Source organism: Astatotilapia calliptera, chromosome 2 (genome assembly GCF_964374335.1).
Source record: "Astatotilapia calliptera chromosome 2, fAstCal68.1, whole genome shotgun sequence".
Classification (NCBI taxonomy): Eukaryota; Metazoa; Chordata; class Actinopteri; order Cichliformes; family Cichlidae; genus Astatotilapia; species Astatotilapia calliptera.
Window position 1 is genome coordinate 15,891,739 of NC_137423.1, and position 16,442 is coordinate 15,908,180.

At 41.8% G+C, this 16,442-nt stretch overlaps 1 protein-coding gene and 1 long non-coding RNA gene across 2 annotated transcripts in view; one reads left to right on the forward strand and one right to left on the reverse strand.

The window, feature by feature from the left end:
* The window catches only part of LOC145432427 (uncharacterized), a 432,207-nt gene that overhangs the window by 217,287 nt on the left and 198,478 nt on the right, over positions 1–16,442 (reverse strand). The window lies entirely within an intron of this gene.
* Positions 920–5,993, forward strand: LOC113014314 (sterile alpha motif domain-containing protein 3-like). Its single transcript, XM_080305710.1, has 9 exons — positions 920–1,533; positions 2,198–2,393; positions 2,481–2,642; positions 3,124–3,211; positions 3,302–3,466; positions 3,757–3,963; positions 4,197–4,365; positions 4,527–4,606; positions 5,085–5,993. Exons 1-9 carry the CDS (start codon positions 1,440–1,442, stop codon positions 5,379–5,381), a joined length of 1,458 nt encoding a protein of 485 aa, XP_080161836.1. The 5' UTR covers positions 920–1,439; the 3' UTR covers positions 5,382–5,993.

A 16,442-nucleotide genomic window follows, 5' to 3' on the forward strand; every position in this document is an offset into this window, starting at 1 on the left:
AAATCCACTTCTGACTTCCCTCACTGCTCACGGTAGAATCCAAACAGATATAATTAACTTTTTCTGGTAAAAGGTCCTACATTACTTTTGTCACTCTTTGGAAAATGCCTCTATAACGTTAACCTGTTTCCTCTTTAAAAATTGACTCCGGTTCTTTTAATCTCCTACACAACAAACTTTCTGAAACTGTGCGATTCTCTGTTCTTCTTTTGGGTGCCCCTTTCTTCTAGTTCCGTTCGGTCTGGTCCTTCCTGTATTCTTGCCAACCGCTCCGTGATTTTTGCTATGGTCCGGAAATCTCCTGTAAAGGATCAACAAAACACCTCTCCCTGCTATGCCTCCATAATTATGTTCATCAATTGTTCTCTTAATTATTTAAACTTGGTTCAACCTATCATGTTCTAGGGTCTATCATTTATACATATATATAATCTTCAATTTTATTTATTTGGGTAAACAACACTTTTGACAACCTTTGACACCCTTTTAATAAGCTCTCTTCTTCTCTTATCTGATCATCTCGAGCACATCTTGTACAAAACTGTTATTTTGCAGGCACACATACAGTTACAAGCTCAACCACATTTTGCCCTATACACTCTCAGAAATAGAGGTACGAGAGAAGAACATTTTTGTACCTATAGGTACATTTTTTTAAAATGTTCCCTTAAAAGTACAATACTGGTCTTTAAAAGTCCAGAAACGCCCCTTTAAAGGTACAATTTGAAATAAAGTACAAATCTGTACCATTTTGACCTGTACTGCAGTGACAGTGGCAGAATGTGGTAATGGGTCAGCATGGGAAAATCTGGATGGGCCTGGTTAATTGTAAAATTCATATGAGATGTGAGTGTGCTCATAAAAGCTACATGTTATAATCAAATCTGTTGGTCCTCTCCTCTCTACGTAAATTATCCTATGATGCAAAGAATATCTGTAACCTACCTTTGTGTAAGTTATGTTAAATTATATTAAAAAACACACACACACAATGACATGCAGGCACAACCAAATGATGTTAAAAAAAAACTGGTCCATTTCCATTTTATTAAGTTCCAGTTATAATTTTTTAATGTTTTAAATCTTTCAAAAACGTGAAATCATTTTACTGTTATGTTTGGCCATTTACTTTTTTGCTTTTACTACATCCTAGAATTGTTCATTAATTGTGATGTTTTTATGGAATTTGCAACATCAAGTTAAACCGAGGTTCTTTGGAAGTTAAAATGTCAAGCAGATTTTTATGTTACGGTGACTACATTTTGTAAGTTACAAATATAGTTCGCCAAGACAGCATAACGGTTTCTAAACAACTGCGCATTAATACCACAATGTTGTATTTTCATGTGTCAAGTTCGCAACGCGCATTAATCCCAAAGGCCGAAAAGGCAGCAGCGATGAGTGCTCCGCCTCCGCGCTGACTAGCGTTGACGCAGAAAATGACTCTCAGGGGGTTATCCACGGAGGAGCTCCTTAAAAGGTTGATGGAAGAAGGCATTGATGTGTCAGACGACGAGGCGCAAAGATTTAGAGGTAAGTCGGGTGTGATTTTGTGTTTTTATAAAAATTACAACGTGTAATTTTACAGTAGAGTTAGCAAAAGTCCGAAGAGCTAGATTTAACATGGGCGAAAGATAGCAGTTAGCTAAGTTTTAAACAAAGAAAGGTACAAATGTGGACTATTTAGACTGTTGGTGGAATGTTCAACGTCTGTCTGCCTGCGGTATTCGAGTGTTTTATCAATAAATAGTGACGAACCGTGTACAACAATGTAAAAAAAATCAATAATTTCTCAAAACATGCTAGTATGTAAATATAGCTATTAACAAAATCGTTTTCTAAGCAAAATTTATCGCATCTAACTTGTTTCCCGCTCAAAGGGATTTTAAACAATGGAAGGTACACATTTGTACCATTCCACCTACTTAGTCGGATTTTCGAATATGAGAGCTGTAAGGTCTGCGCAGGGACACTTACTTACATTTTTATATTACCAGTTAATTTATATTAACAATTAATCAAGAGAATTAATTGTAACTTCCTTTTGGGGAATATAGACAGATTCACAATGATAGCTTATTATCATTATTATTATTATTATTATTATTATTATTATTATGTATTGACCATAATGTCACTTTAAAACTAAATTTGAAAATGGTTTTATTTTTATTTCATACTGTACTTTATATTTCAGATAACGATTTAGATGGAGAGACGGTAGACTGTGGACTCACTGAGACCATGGTTGCATATCTTTTTGACAAGTCTTTCAAAAAGCAGCTGAAGTTCAGAGACTTCACAAACCGCTACAAGGAAGTCATCATCACTTTACAACCGGTCGACCCATTTGAAGGTACAGTTGAAGGTCCAGTGTCCCAAGCAAACCAGAGGTAGGTTGTGATAAATGTCTAAATTTGCATATGCATTTAAGTGCTTGCAAAATGGCTAGTTAATGCTGTTTTCCTACTGTATTGCAGTTCTATACCTTCTTGCCGTAGACTGCCTGCAGTTATTTCCATTCCAAAATTCCCACAAGATGTCCAGAGTCACTTGGATCTCAAAGAACCAGTCCAGAAAGAACAGAAGTACCGAAACAAAATAATTGGGAGTCTTTATGAAATGCTGTCACAGTACACAATGTAAGGGTTCCTTTCTGAATAATTACATTAATTTCTTAATATTAATATTGCTGTTGTAAGAGAGGCAGAGAACAAATGCTTAGCCCATCTGCCTCCCAATCTGGAGACCAGCGTTCGAGTCTGGTGTGACACACGGTTCCAATGAACTGGCAATAGTGGTAAAACCATACATCCTGTGTCTCCAGACCTTGTCTGGACTATGATAGCCAAAGTGTTCATTTTCGAATTTGCTCAAGAGTAAATTAATAATTCAGGACTGCAGTCAATTAATTAATGAAGTTTGGGAGAGGTGTGGCTGTTTGTCCACGCCCATTTTTAAAAAATTAAAATCAACTTTAGCTACATTGATTTGACATTGGTCTACAACATACTATTTACGGTAATAACAATATGATTAGAAGAATTGAAGAACAGAAAAGCCCCCAGGAAAGGATAAGAGTAATCAGTGTACTGTGGGTTGTTTTTCTTATGTTTGAAACAGGTACCCAACCCACTCAGACTACATCCAGGTCATCAAAGCCCTGATTGTGAAGTATCCTTTCTCAAGAGATGTACACGGAAATGGTTATGTGAGTACCTCTCCTTTTTTGTTTCTTTTATAGATTATATTAATATAAAGTAACCATAATTAACTACTTATATACATTTGAAACAACTAGGACACCTGGCACAGCCAACTCAAGAGAAAGTTCAAAGCAGAACGGGCTCCCCTAATCAGCAACGAAGAAGTGAACCGGGTTAAAGAAAAGTTTGGACGCACGCAGAAACATCGGACCACAGAGGAATCCAGCAGCTCCTGTCTGAAGAGACTGAAGCCCTCTCTCGTAAGTCCTCACACCCTCAGCCTCTAAGAGCTAAGGTAACATATGTAGTCTTATTATGTTCACTGTAAAGCTAAAAGTAAACATTAATTGAAAGAAACATGTTAACAGATAACATTAACATAGAAAAAGGAACTTCACAGTTGATTTAACAAAAGTCAGCTCAACTTGCAATTCCTATTCAACATTTTTGCATTTTTTTCAAAGCATTTGGTGTACAAATTACCGCATTTCGAGTAACATTAACTTATCAGAGTTTACTTATGATAATACTGATATCTGCTTTGACAAAGGATTCGTGCTTTGTGGGGGAAGATGCAGCCTCCGTTGATGCTCATATCAAGGTGCTAAATGATCAGCACAAGAAGCTACATCCTGACACAGCACTGGTGAAAGACCGCATGACAAAAACCTTTGCATGGAGACGTCGAGAGGTAGCTGAAGGAATGTGTACTGTGGACCTATTAAAGAGATATCCATTCCTGGGGACATCTGCAGGGGTAAGAATTGTTAAGATGATTGGGAAAACAGCTAATGATTTTTTTGTCTCTAAATCTGATTATTATTTTCTGTACTAACTGATTAATCAATCTGTTCATTATCTTTAGAATTTTTGTTCAAGGGTTAAAGCACTTTACATTTATCTCCAGTCTGTGTCTTTAAACATGTCAAAAGTTTAAATCCTCAATGTAAAATGTCATTCTTTTGTCTATTCTGCTCTTTTCATTTCCAGTTGTGTGATGAGGTTGATTTAATGCATCCCTGCCAAGACAACATCTGTCGCCGCTTTAGCGAAAACTTCACTGCTGTTCTTCAAAATGTTCTTCAAATGACCAAGGATTTGCCACTGAAGAAGGTCTACATGGAGGCAAGAGAGAATGCACTGGCTGAAGACATTACAGGTGCTAATTTGACCTCATACAAATAGTAAATTTTGTGACAATTCATTTGCTCTCTCTTCCAAAGATAATTGATGTACCATAGTGCCATGTCAAGAGCATGTTAATGGGAATTTGCATGCTATCAAAATCTAATGAAGTGTATTTGCATCTGTATGACCTAGGAATTGACTTCAAGGGGGCACTTCTCCTCTTGCCATCCATCTTCAAGGAGAAGATAGAAGATTTCATCATCCTTGGAGAGGTAAATGCATGATGCAATGCATAGCCTTTGGCCACAAGTTTCATTTTCTGTGTTTTGTTGGCATGGAGCTGAATTCAGCTGCGGTTCAGCATCACAGCTAAGCTAATGTAGGGGAAACACTGCTGTTAATCCACAGTGCTGCTGTGCTCTTGGGTTTTGTCTGGTGTTTATATAGATAGATAGACCTTTATTGTCCCCTTAGGGAAATTCTTCTTCACAGGTACTGTCACTGTCAGGGGTGATTGCTTTTGCCCTTGAATATTATGTCAAACTTTAGCAGCTTATCAAACACTACCACAACAGTCATTGGTCAAGAAGCTTTTTGTTTGGAGTAGGGGCCATGTTTACAGGTTATCAGAATAGACAGTTTTGTTTTGCAGCAAAAAAAAGAAGGTAATTTGAGGAATCTGTTGAAAATCCACTTGGCACATATTGCTTAAACATACTGTATACTAATGTTTTTCTTCCTCTTCTGCAGAATACTCCCATGAGTCCATACCCAACCATTCAAATGAAGGATAAGAGTTGGACAACTGCCCTCTCAAGACAGTGTCGCTGTGTTGTCACAGTTGAAGGAGTGGATGTTTGCTCATGCTGCTCGCTGGATGAGGCCTACATCTCAGCATTCTCCACCTTCTTTGTGTTCAACATGACCTACCCTGCATACTTCAAGAAAACACTTGTCTTTCTTCAGAACTGCATTGTCAACATAGGAGACCAGGGAGACAAACCCCTGCCAGTAAGTGTCACCAGGGTACTTAACCAACTCTATTAAATATGCCCCCACTCCACAAATGTTCAAAATGTTCAAAAAGGGCATTTACTCTGAGGAAGATGATTACACATGTTGGGTTAGTACACGCACATGAGCCTCATTTCGGCATCACTTGTGGAATAAATGACTGCCAGGCAGCTTTTTCCAAGTATCACTCTTTTCAACGCCATGTGTGATCCGTCAAAACATTGTGTTCAGGTGTTTAATGTCTTTATGTGATTGTTTACTTTTTTTAAATGAATGTATTTTTCTTGACATGTCCTATGGCAATATACGAATGTAATCAAGGATGTATTCCTGTGGTTGTTTAAATGCTTTGATGTGATTCTATTATTGAAAATAAATGGTTAAATAACCAAATATTTTGGACTATTGGGGTACATTTTTGTCTCTTTAGGTACGAAATAGGTTGTCGCTGGGGGGGTACCCTCATAGGTACCCTATTGTACCCTTTTCAAGGGAACATTTCTGTACTATAGTTTGAAGGTACATTTATGTCTTAGGAAAGTACATGATTGTACTTCAGATGGTACAACTTCATAAGGTACAAAAATGTACCAAGCCTAAAGGGTACAGAAATGTCCTTCAAAAAGGAACACCCCCAGCGACAAGCATTTGTACCCTTTTTGGTACACTTTGGCACCCCTATTTCTGAGAGTGTATGGCTGTCTCAGCCTCCAGATGTTTCCTGTCGACCTATTCAGGGCATGCCTATTTTCACACCTTCTGCATTACTTCTTGCTAAGCAAAGACAAAGCAAAATGTTTTTCACCTCTACCCCAGAAACTAATCTACGTCATGTCTGTGTCTGTAAGCGTGTTGGCGTTGACCTTATTTCATTCTAAGTCACCTCTCCCGATGTGTCATCTGGACACTCTCGCCAGATGAAGCTTCTGACCCTTGAACGACTGAATGCTAATTTGACTAGTAATCAAATTCTCCACCCTCAGCAACATGAGCTCATTCATTTGTTTTATTTAGTTTTTTGTTTTTAGAAAAAGAGTTCTTTCTTATCTTAGAACCTGATCAGATCCCCACAGATGGCACAGTTGTAATCTGGAAAAGGTCACCTTAAATTTGTTCTCCCGAAATTTTTTACAGCGCTGTTAATTCAATCTTGCAGGCCTGCTTAGAACAAAAATGAGAAAAAGAGAGCTGATTATTAGTTCATCAAAACACAAAACATAATCACCTGACAGGATTTCTCTAAGTGCACTGTTACAATTTTAAAGGGCCCAGTTATAAACGTTTCCATGATTAGTAAAACTCCCACTATTGAAATAAGTAAACAACCCAAACCTAACTGACAGAATCAACCCATCACTAAAACAGCAACCCCAAAAATCTTAATCAGAGAAAAATTTTACTTATTAATCTATTAATATGTTGTGGGGATTAGAACTTCAGGGCAACAAAGGTTTTGCCCAACTCTTGGCTTAACTAATACTTACATAGTCTAAAATCAGACTTAAAATCACTCCCTCTGTTCATTTTCCCCGCATCATATCTCAGTGGTCTCAGGTTCTTCAGCGTCCTGAGACTGAGATCAACTGACATAATTTCACCTGCTAATTACACAGAAAATCTTGTTAAAAGCCACACAGTTTTGCACAACATTAATATTCACATTAAGCCTTTTCTACACAGTTTCTAACAATCTATCATCACTAAATTCTACATTTACATTCACAGATAGACAGGAAGCTTCAGTTCTTCTTTTTTGACACCACACATTGAGCTAACTTGCATACTCTCTCCTCTCAGAATAAGTTGCCTTGACAAGAGAAATGCATATTAAAAACATTACCACATTATTATTATTATTATTATTATTATTTTTTTTTTTTAGAATAATCACTTGTCTTGGTCAATCGGCACAAAAGTACTTCTAATTCACTATTGTAAAACTACTTTAAACTTTCAATCACTGCTTTATCCTTTTTCCTTTTCACAAAAACCACTCTATTATCTTGGAACTCCCTGAGTTATTCTTCAACTTCAAGCTTTAAGTATGTTAAATCTAACATTTATGTCATGTATTCACATCCATGAATGTAAGCATGTCTTCATTGCGTGTATGTTGTGTGTTCATATTAATATTGAGTGTAAGCTGATCTTCACTGCATGTGTTTTTTTTTAATAATCAGGTGTAATGTATGCATCTTTGCACTGAGCTGTGGATTCAAACTGTCTCACTTCTGATTCTCTCCAAAAATAATTTCACATGTAACAATTTGTGTGTGTGTCTTTTCTATTCATTCATGTAATTGTTAGTTTATTTATTTCTTTATCTATCTCTCCTTTTTTTTTCTTTTTTTTTTTTTTTACCTTTCTGTTGTTATGTTCTGGACATTTTCTAAACCTCCATGAGTTCAGTCTCAATCTTCAATCCAATTTCCCATATGCTTTCACTGTACTACATCCAGGTTCACCTTTCACTGATCCTCGTCTCTGTTTTCAGTTTCCTGTGTGGGCCCCCAGATAGTGATTGTAAATTTGATTATTTTTACTGAATCGAGTTTTAATGAGTCAAACACCAAAGTGAATCAGGTTTTTTGAGTCATTTGATTCACTGAGTCAGTTGACCAGGGAGTGCAAAAAATGTACATTTTCATGTATATCCTACTGCTAAGATGAGTGATTCTAAAAGAAAACAACTATTTTATAGAGAACAAAAACAGCAAAAACATTTCTAAAATTAAGCAATTTCCTATCAAAGTTGCTTAATAAACATTTATTTTGTTTATTTTTACTTCATTAGTATTTTCCTTAAATGTGTCAAATATATATTTTCTCATCTAAATGTCCACTGAGCTGTGAGCCAGGGGGCGGTAATGCGCCTTAACATTGGTTGCCAACCAAGAAGAAGAAGAAGCTGTGAGCCAGGAGGGAGGGGATTAGTGAGTCCTGAGTGATTCGCTTACGCTTACGATTCAGCACAGGAGGGAGGGGGTTAGTGAGTCCTGAGTGATTCGTTCGCTCTATGATTCAGCACAGGAGGGAGGGGGTGAGCAAGTCCTGAGTGATTCACTTATGCTTACGATTCAGCACAGGAGGGAGGGGGTTAGTGAGTCCTGAGTGATTCACTCGCTCCATGGCTGTATCCCAATTCAAGGTTCAAGGTTCTTCATTTGTCACATGCATAGTTATACAAGTATAACACACAGTGAAATGTAGCCTCGACATGTGCAAAAATGGGGGGGGGGGGCGGGTGGTAGAGGAAGAACATTTTATATATATATATATATATAGTATATACATTGGGTGAATATGCAGTAGTAGCAGCAAGCAGGTGAATTCTGTACATTAATATGAGTAGACATCTGACTATTTTACAGAGTAGACAATATAAACATATTTAAAATTAAAGGAATTTGGAATGTACATTGTGCCTTGGTTTAGAGTGTCTGGAAGAGAGTCCTGTCTCAGTCAATTATAGATGATGTGAGAGGGCGGGTGTGTGTGTTTAGGGCCCGGATGGCTTGGGGATAGAAGCTCCTCTTTAGTCTCTCTGTCCTTGCCCGGATGATGCGGAACCTTCTACCAGATTGCAGAAGTTGGAACAGTTTGTTGCCAGGATGGGACGGGTCCTTCAGTATCTGCGCTGCTCTAGTCCGGCATCTCCTGGTGTAGGTGTCCTGGAGTGAGGGGAGAGCAATCCTGCAGCAGCGTTCTGCTGTATGGATAACTCTCTGGAGAGCTTTTTGGTCCTTCACACAGCTGTTCCCAAACCACGATGTCATGTTCTGTGTGAGGATGCTCTCCACAGCGCCTGTATAGAAAATCCTGAGGATCTTTGGAGAGACCCTGAACTTCCTCAGTTGTCGTAGGTGATACAGGCGCTGCCTAGCCTTTTTGGTCTGGACCTGAATGTGGGCAGCCCATGTCAGGTCTGAGGAGATGTGGACACCAAGATACTTGAAGGACTGCACCCTCTCCACTGGAGCTCCATTGATGATAATGGGCTTGTAGTCTCTGTGCTGACACCTTCTGAAGTCCACCACCAGCTCCTTGGTCTTGCCGACGTTCAGCTGGAGGTGGTTGTCCTGGCACCATGATGCCAGATTCTTCACTTCATCCATGTAGGCCGCCTCATCGTTGTTGGAGATGGCACCCAACACCACTGTGTCGTCAGCAAACTTCACAATGGTGTTGGAGCCATGGGTGGCCACACAGTCTGAAGTGCAGAGGGAGTAGAGCAGTGGCGAGAGGACACATCCCTGAGGTGCTCCTGTGTTGATGGTGATGCTGTTAGAGACGTATCTACCCACCCTCACCACCTGAGTTCTGCCAGTGAGGAAGTCCAACACCCATGCACACAGACGGCTGTTAAGTCCCAGATCCCTGAGCTTTGTGAACAGTCTGCAGGGCACTATTGTGTTAAATGCTGAACTGTAATCAACAAACAGCATTCGCACATAGTTACCCTGTTTCTTGTCCACATGGCTGAGAGTGGTGTGCAGGATGTGGGCGATGGCATCCTCTGTGGATCTGTTGGATCTGTAGGCGAACTGCAGCGGATCTGTGGTGTCTGGGATGGAGGAGGAGATGATGTTCTTCAGCAGCCTCTCAAACACCTTCATTACTACCGAGGTCAGTGGAACTGGCCGGTAATCGTTCAGGGATGAGGGTTTGCTGTTCTTGGGCACAGGGATGATGGTGGATCTTTTGAAGCATGTGGGGACCACAGACTTCGCCAGGGACACATTGAAGATGTAAGTAAACACACCTGCTAGCTGGTTAGCACAGCAGCGCAGCAGACGGCCGGTGATGCCGTCTGGCCCCGCCGCTTTCCTTGTGTTCACTCTCCTCAATGCCGCTCGGACGTCATGCTCCGCGATGCTGGTCACTGGTCTCTCGCTGATGACGTCACTGTCCTCGGTAGTCAAGTGGTAGATAGCATTAGCCGCCTAGCTAACCTCGAAATGGGCGTAGAACTGATTCAGCTCGTTGGTGAATGCAGAGTCGGCGTTGATCGGCGCAGTGTCCCTGGCTTTGTAGTCCGTAATGGTGCGTAGTCCGTGACACATACTCCATGTGTCGCCCTGGTGGAAGCGGGACTCCACACATTCCCTGTACCGGCGTTTGGCATCTCTCACCGCGTGCCGCACGCCGTATGAGGCCGCTTTGTAGGCGCTCATATCGCCAGTGGCGAGACCCGCGTTGTAGGAGGCAGTCCTGGCGTTTACTGCAGTGTGGATCGATCTGTCCATCCACGGTTTCCTTTTTTGGGAATGTGGTGACTCTCGCAGTGGGGATAATCTCCTCCGCTAGTAGATTGACGAAGCATACTGCTACTTCCATAAACTCGTTGATGTCGACTGCGCATGCTCTGAACACGTCCCAGTCGACGTCGTTGAGTGCGTCCTGTAGCGTAGCTTCTGATTGGGCAGTCCACCGTTTTACCTCCCTCGTGGTCACGTCTTCCCTCCGTATGTTTTGTTTATACTGGGGAATGAGAAAGATGGCGTTGTGTTCAGACTTCCCAAAAGCCAGGTGTGAGACAGCTTTGTAGCCCTGCTTGTATGACGTGTAGCAGTGATCTAAAATTCGATCCCCTCTCGTTGGACACGAGACATGCCGATAAAAGTTTGGCATGACTTGTCTGAGGTTCGCTTTATTAAAGTCTCCTGCTACAATGAGGGCTGCGCCCGGGTCCTTGTTTTGAAGCGAGCTCAGCACATCATGTAATTCGGACAAAGCCATACCTGTGTCCACTTGGGGTGGGATGTAGACCGCCGTGGCGATGACCGAGGTGATGTCACGGGGCAGATAGAAAGGGCGGCACTTAATGCTCAGGAACTCCAGATGTGGCGAGCAGCCGCTGGAAAGAGTAGAAATGCTCCTGGCATCACACCACTTTCTGTTTACCATGAAACACACTCCTCCACCTTTGGTTTTGTTCGACTCTGCCGTTCTATCCGCACGGAGCACAAAGAATGAATCCAATGGAGTTACGGCCTGGTCCGGCACGGTGGGGGTCAGCCATGTCTCCGTGAAGCACAGAATGTTGCAGAATGCAGTCCCTCATGCCACGTTGGAAGGTGACCCTTGCTCTTAGGTCATCGAGCTTGTTCTCCATGGATTGTACATTGGCCAGTAGGATACTGGGCAGTGGTGCGCGATGCGCCTGCTGTCTCAGTCTGTTCCTAATACCAGCGCGTTTCCCCCGGCGCTTCTTTGTTCTGCGCCTCGGATGAGCGGCCCGTCCTTTGTTGTTCTCCGCGCCGCATAGAATCTCTGGCGGCAGGAAGGGTGGGGTTTAAAAGTGTCCAAGATTAGATGTGCAACCTTGGCACTGATGTTTACAAGTGATCCGCTGTCATGAACTATAAGACTAGAGGATTTTGGGATGTAAACCAGAGCAAAAGATAAGTAAAAAACAAGAAAAGTGGATAGTCGGAGCGGAGTGGTCAGGAAGGCGTCTGTCACGGCTGGCGGGGTGAGCCGTGTGGTGTAGGAGAAAAAGAACCCAAAATGCAGGCAGTGGACTGGTGATGAAAGTGATGTTTTATTTACAGAAGTGGAGCGACCGAACAGGTAGTGAGAAAAGACGAATGACTGAAAAAAACCTAGACTGGAAAAACTAAATAACAAACCTAAGCATGAAACATGGGCTGAGAATGCAGAGAGACGTAGTTACACCGAGAAACACAGACGATCCAACGATGAACAGAAGCCAACACACACTATAAATATACACTAGGTAATGAGGAGATGACATGCAGGGGTGGACACAGCTGACACTAATGGACATGATGAGAAGCAGACCTACAAAGTAAAACCGGAAACACACAGACTGTTTTACAACAAAACGCAGGGACCTGAACGGAGCACAGAAGGGAGACACAGGTAGGGATAATAAACACGACAACCAACCCAAAGAATTATACAGAATCAGAAGAAACACCAAACACAAGATGAAACCAAAAAGAAACACAAAACGCTGGATCAACGACCCAGGATCATGACAGCGTCTGGACGTGGCCGCGCAATCTTTGTGGCGTCTGCAGCCTTAAAAGGTCTGCAGCCTTAAAGTACGCAGCCTCAACGATCCTCAAGGGCCGCGTACTCAAAGACCGCTAAGGCCGGAAGTGTGAGGCTTGTGAAATGGGACAGTCTAGCCTCCGTTGCGCTGCCCAGGTTGCCTAGCAACCATGATAGCTGGAAACGTGTGGTTGACAGAAATGAAGGAGAACATATTTTGTTCGTTCGTTTGTTTGTTTCTACATGAGTTTTGTGTGATTTAACAAGTATCTGAGGCTGAGACCAAAGGACTGTAAAACATGATTGTTGGGCTTCATATCTGTACTGAACAGTCATGTAAGATTAGTTAGTAAATAACAAATAGTTAATGTTGTTCATGAGACTAAAGTCAGTGTAAATATGATATGGCCAATATTGTAGTTATTATACTAATCATTATTAGTTATTACACTAATCATTATTAGTTATTACAGCAGTGAGTTTGAACTCTCAAATCAAACCACTTCTATTGTCACATCACATGTGCAGTTACACTGGTACAGCACATGTGAGTGAGTGAACTCTGTGTCAAATACTGAACTTCAGTAAAGATTCAAGTTGCAGCTATTTATATGTCCTATCACCTTAAATCTTCACTCAAAGACACTCAAGTATCTTTGACAGTGTATATATAGATGTATTACAAAGCTTCATAGAACTGAAACAAACATTTATTTTTAGCTCCATTCTGCTGCTGATACATACTTTAGGTTTCTGAACATTAAACGTGTTTCTGCCTTTCATAGTGTGTAACTTGAAGGCCTCGAGTACTTTCTCCCACACTGCAAACACTGGAATGATAAAATTATTTGAACATTACCTAATAAGACTGATTCAGGACAGACAATTAGTTATTCTAAACTTTTCTAGCAGTCCTTCACAAACAGGGAACAGTCTGTCTATTCCCTCCATCTGTCAGCTGCTGCTGGCTCTTCCTCCTCCTCTTCCTCACACACTGCTGAGTTTGTCCTGGTGGATCATCAGGGGTGCAAAGCCTCACAGATGATGTGCAGCAGCGGGTGCCTCAGTCTGTCCTCACTCTGGACACTTGAAGTTGTCACACATGGAAATCAAATGTGTGATAAGCTGCAGGATTCAAACACAAGTGTAACTTATAAATACATGTTCATACTTTTATTACACAATCAGAGAGAAAGAAAAAGAGAGAGAATGCAGGACATACAGACAGGTGACAGTCTCAGGTGTATACACTGCTACAAACAGGAGGATTTAGTGTTTGTGTTATTACGAGTGCTAAACAAGAAGAGTTCCCAGCTGGTACAGTGGACACATGTGTGACTCCTGTGATTAAAGCATCTTTCTTTCAGCTTAACGAGTGAACCGTCAGCTCGTTCAAACACATGTTAAAGTCCGTTTGGCTTGACACCACCGAACAGAGGCAGCAATATAATATAGCTAACATTAACAGTGCAGTGAATCGTGCTTGTGCCATGATATTCAGGACTGCAAACCGAGCAGCATCACTGACTTTCAGCTTGTTGTGTTTGTGGATATATGACTGACTTTAATTATCCACAAAATCATCACATTCTCTGCAAGATTAAGGTCGACTATTGTATTATTATATTTTAAAGTCTTTAAAAGCAAGTAAAAGCTGAACGTACAAACATCGCTAATGGCAAATAACTTTGCCGACATGTGGCCAACAGTAATGTTTTAATGTTCCTCATTATTAAACATTTGCACATAAATAAGTGACATAATATTCAGTACTTACTTTTCACAGTTTACTCTTCGGCCGCTCCGCTTCTGCCGTCTGCGGCAGAATTATCCACACTGACTGCCGCGCTATGAATTGTGGGATATATGGGACCACGAAGTCTACCGCCACAGCCTTAAAATTCAGGGAAATGAAGGACGCATTTGAGGGCCGCATTTCGAGCAGCCTTTGAATTGGGACAGTCTTCGGCGCGCCACTGTGATGTAATCAGCCTTAAAATGCAGCCTTTATAGGTGCAGACCCTGAATTGAGATACAGCCACAGATTCAGCACAGGAGGGAGGGGGTGAGCAAGTCCTGAGTGATTCGCTTACGCTTACGATTCAGCACAGGAGGGAGGGGGTTAGTGAGTCCTGAGTCATTCGCTTACCCTACGATTCAGCACAGGACGGGGGTGAGTAGCTCAAATGTGATGTTAGCATGTTAGCAGAGCGATGCTACTGTGAACCGAGGAGCTATTGTCTTGATGTGAGCTTCTAATCAGGGTTTTTCTTCCAGTTCTGAGCAGAATTTTTTTTGTTAAGATACTGGATGTTGTGTTTTTCTCCACAATTTTAATTATAAGCTAGATATATTGCTGCTAACACCAACAGGGATGAGTCAGTGAGTCAGTTGGGCTTGTGAATCATGATTCATGAGTCAGTAAAGTGATTCTCGAGTATTGAACGATTCATTCATGATTCGCGCATCACTACCCCCAGATCAACACAGGCCAAATCAACTGTTTCCTCTCTTCATTCCTTCTCTTTTGATCTTTTCAGTCTTTTTTTGGAGGTTAACTCCCAGCATGGCAAATATAAAACCCAGTGTCCAGTGCTGTCCAGTGCTTTCACACAGTCATCTCACTGTTGAACTTCCCAGCTTGTAATTCAGAGTGCATGTTCCATCAAGTGTTTTCTTACATGCTGCTGCTGGAGTCTTCAGTGTTATAGTTCAGTTGCACTTTCTTTTGCCTGCTGTTAATTCTTCAAGTACACGATGTTGCTCTATCTGTCCTTTAAGCTTCTTCTCAGGATAAGGACAGAATGAGAGGTGAAGCTGTAAAATTTTAAGCCAAAGCCTTTCCTGTTTTCGTCCCAATTCTGTTAATCTATCATTTTGCTGCTGTACTCATGTTTTCAGGTTAAGAAGAGTCCACCTGTTTTTCACAGCCTAACCGAACTCTTATTTTATATTTACAGTCTATAAACCCTCTGTATCTCTGCTAAGTGTTGATCTAAAAAGAATGCACCCTCCGTACACGCACACACACACACACCCTTAAATATACTAAGCTCTTTGCATCTGCAAGTATTCACATCAAAATCTTCAGTGTGCTTAACAGAGCTCGTTTGGCACAAATCCTCAGGATAATTAGCAGTTTTTCCATCACCATTCTTTCAGCTCAGTTTTGTAGCATCATTCACACAATACTTTCATCAGCATTTTGCACACTTCCCTGAACTTCCTTAAAAGATAATTGTCTCACACACACACCCACCCAGTTTCAAAACAATGTGCACCTTTAATCATTCATCCAAAAACAATTTTACACTTCATTTATACATTCACACATTAAAAAAAAACAAAAAAACACCCAGCACGCCCCTGCGGGCGGTTTATCCTTCAAGCTCGGGTCCTCTATCAGAGGCCTGGGAGCTTGAGGGTCCTGCGCGGTATCTTAGCTGTTCCCAGGACTGCGCTCTTCTGGACAGAGATCTCCGATGTTGTTCCCGGGATCTGCTGGAGCCACTCGCCTAGCTTGGGAGTCACCGCACCTAGTGCTCCGATTACCACGGGGACCACCGTTACCTTCACCCTCCACATCCTCTCGAGCTCTTCTCTGAGCCCTTGGTATTTCTCCAGCTTCTCGTGTTCCTTCTTCCTGATATTGCTGTCATTCGGAACCGCTACATCGATCACTACGGCCGTCTTCTTCTGTTTGTCTACCACCACTATGTCCGGTTGGTTAGCCACCACCATTTTGTCCGTCTGTATCTGGAAGTCCCACAGGATCTTAGCTCGGTCATTCTTGGGGGTGAAACCCTCCATGCATGGTAAGGAGCTTTCTTGTCTTTATGTCAGTGGCTTCTATCTCCTCCTTTGGCCAGCCTATTACCCCAGCAGGGTACCTGATCACGGGCAGGGCGTACGTGTTGATGGCCCGGATCTTGTTCTTACCATTCAGCTGACTCCTCAGGACTCCTCACCCTCTGCAGGTACTTGGTGGTTGCAGCTTTTCTAGCGGCCTCTTCATGGTTCCCATTCGCCTGCGGGATCCACAGGTACTTGTAACTGTCCTCTATGTCTGCGATG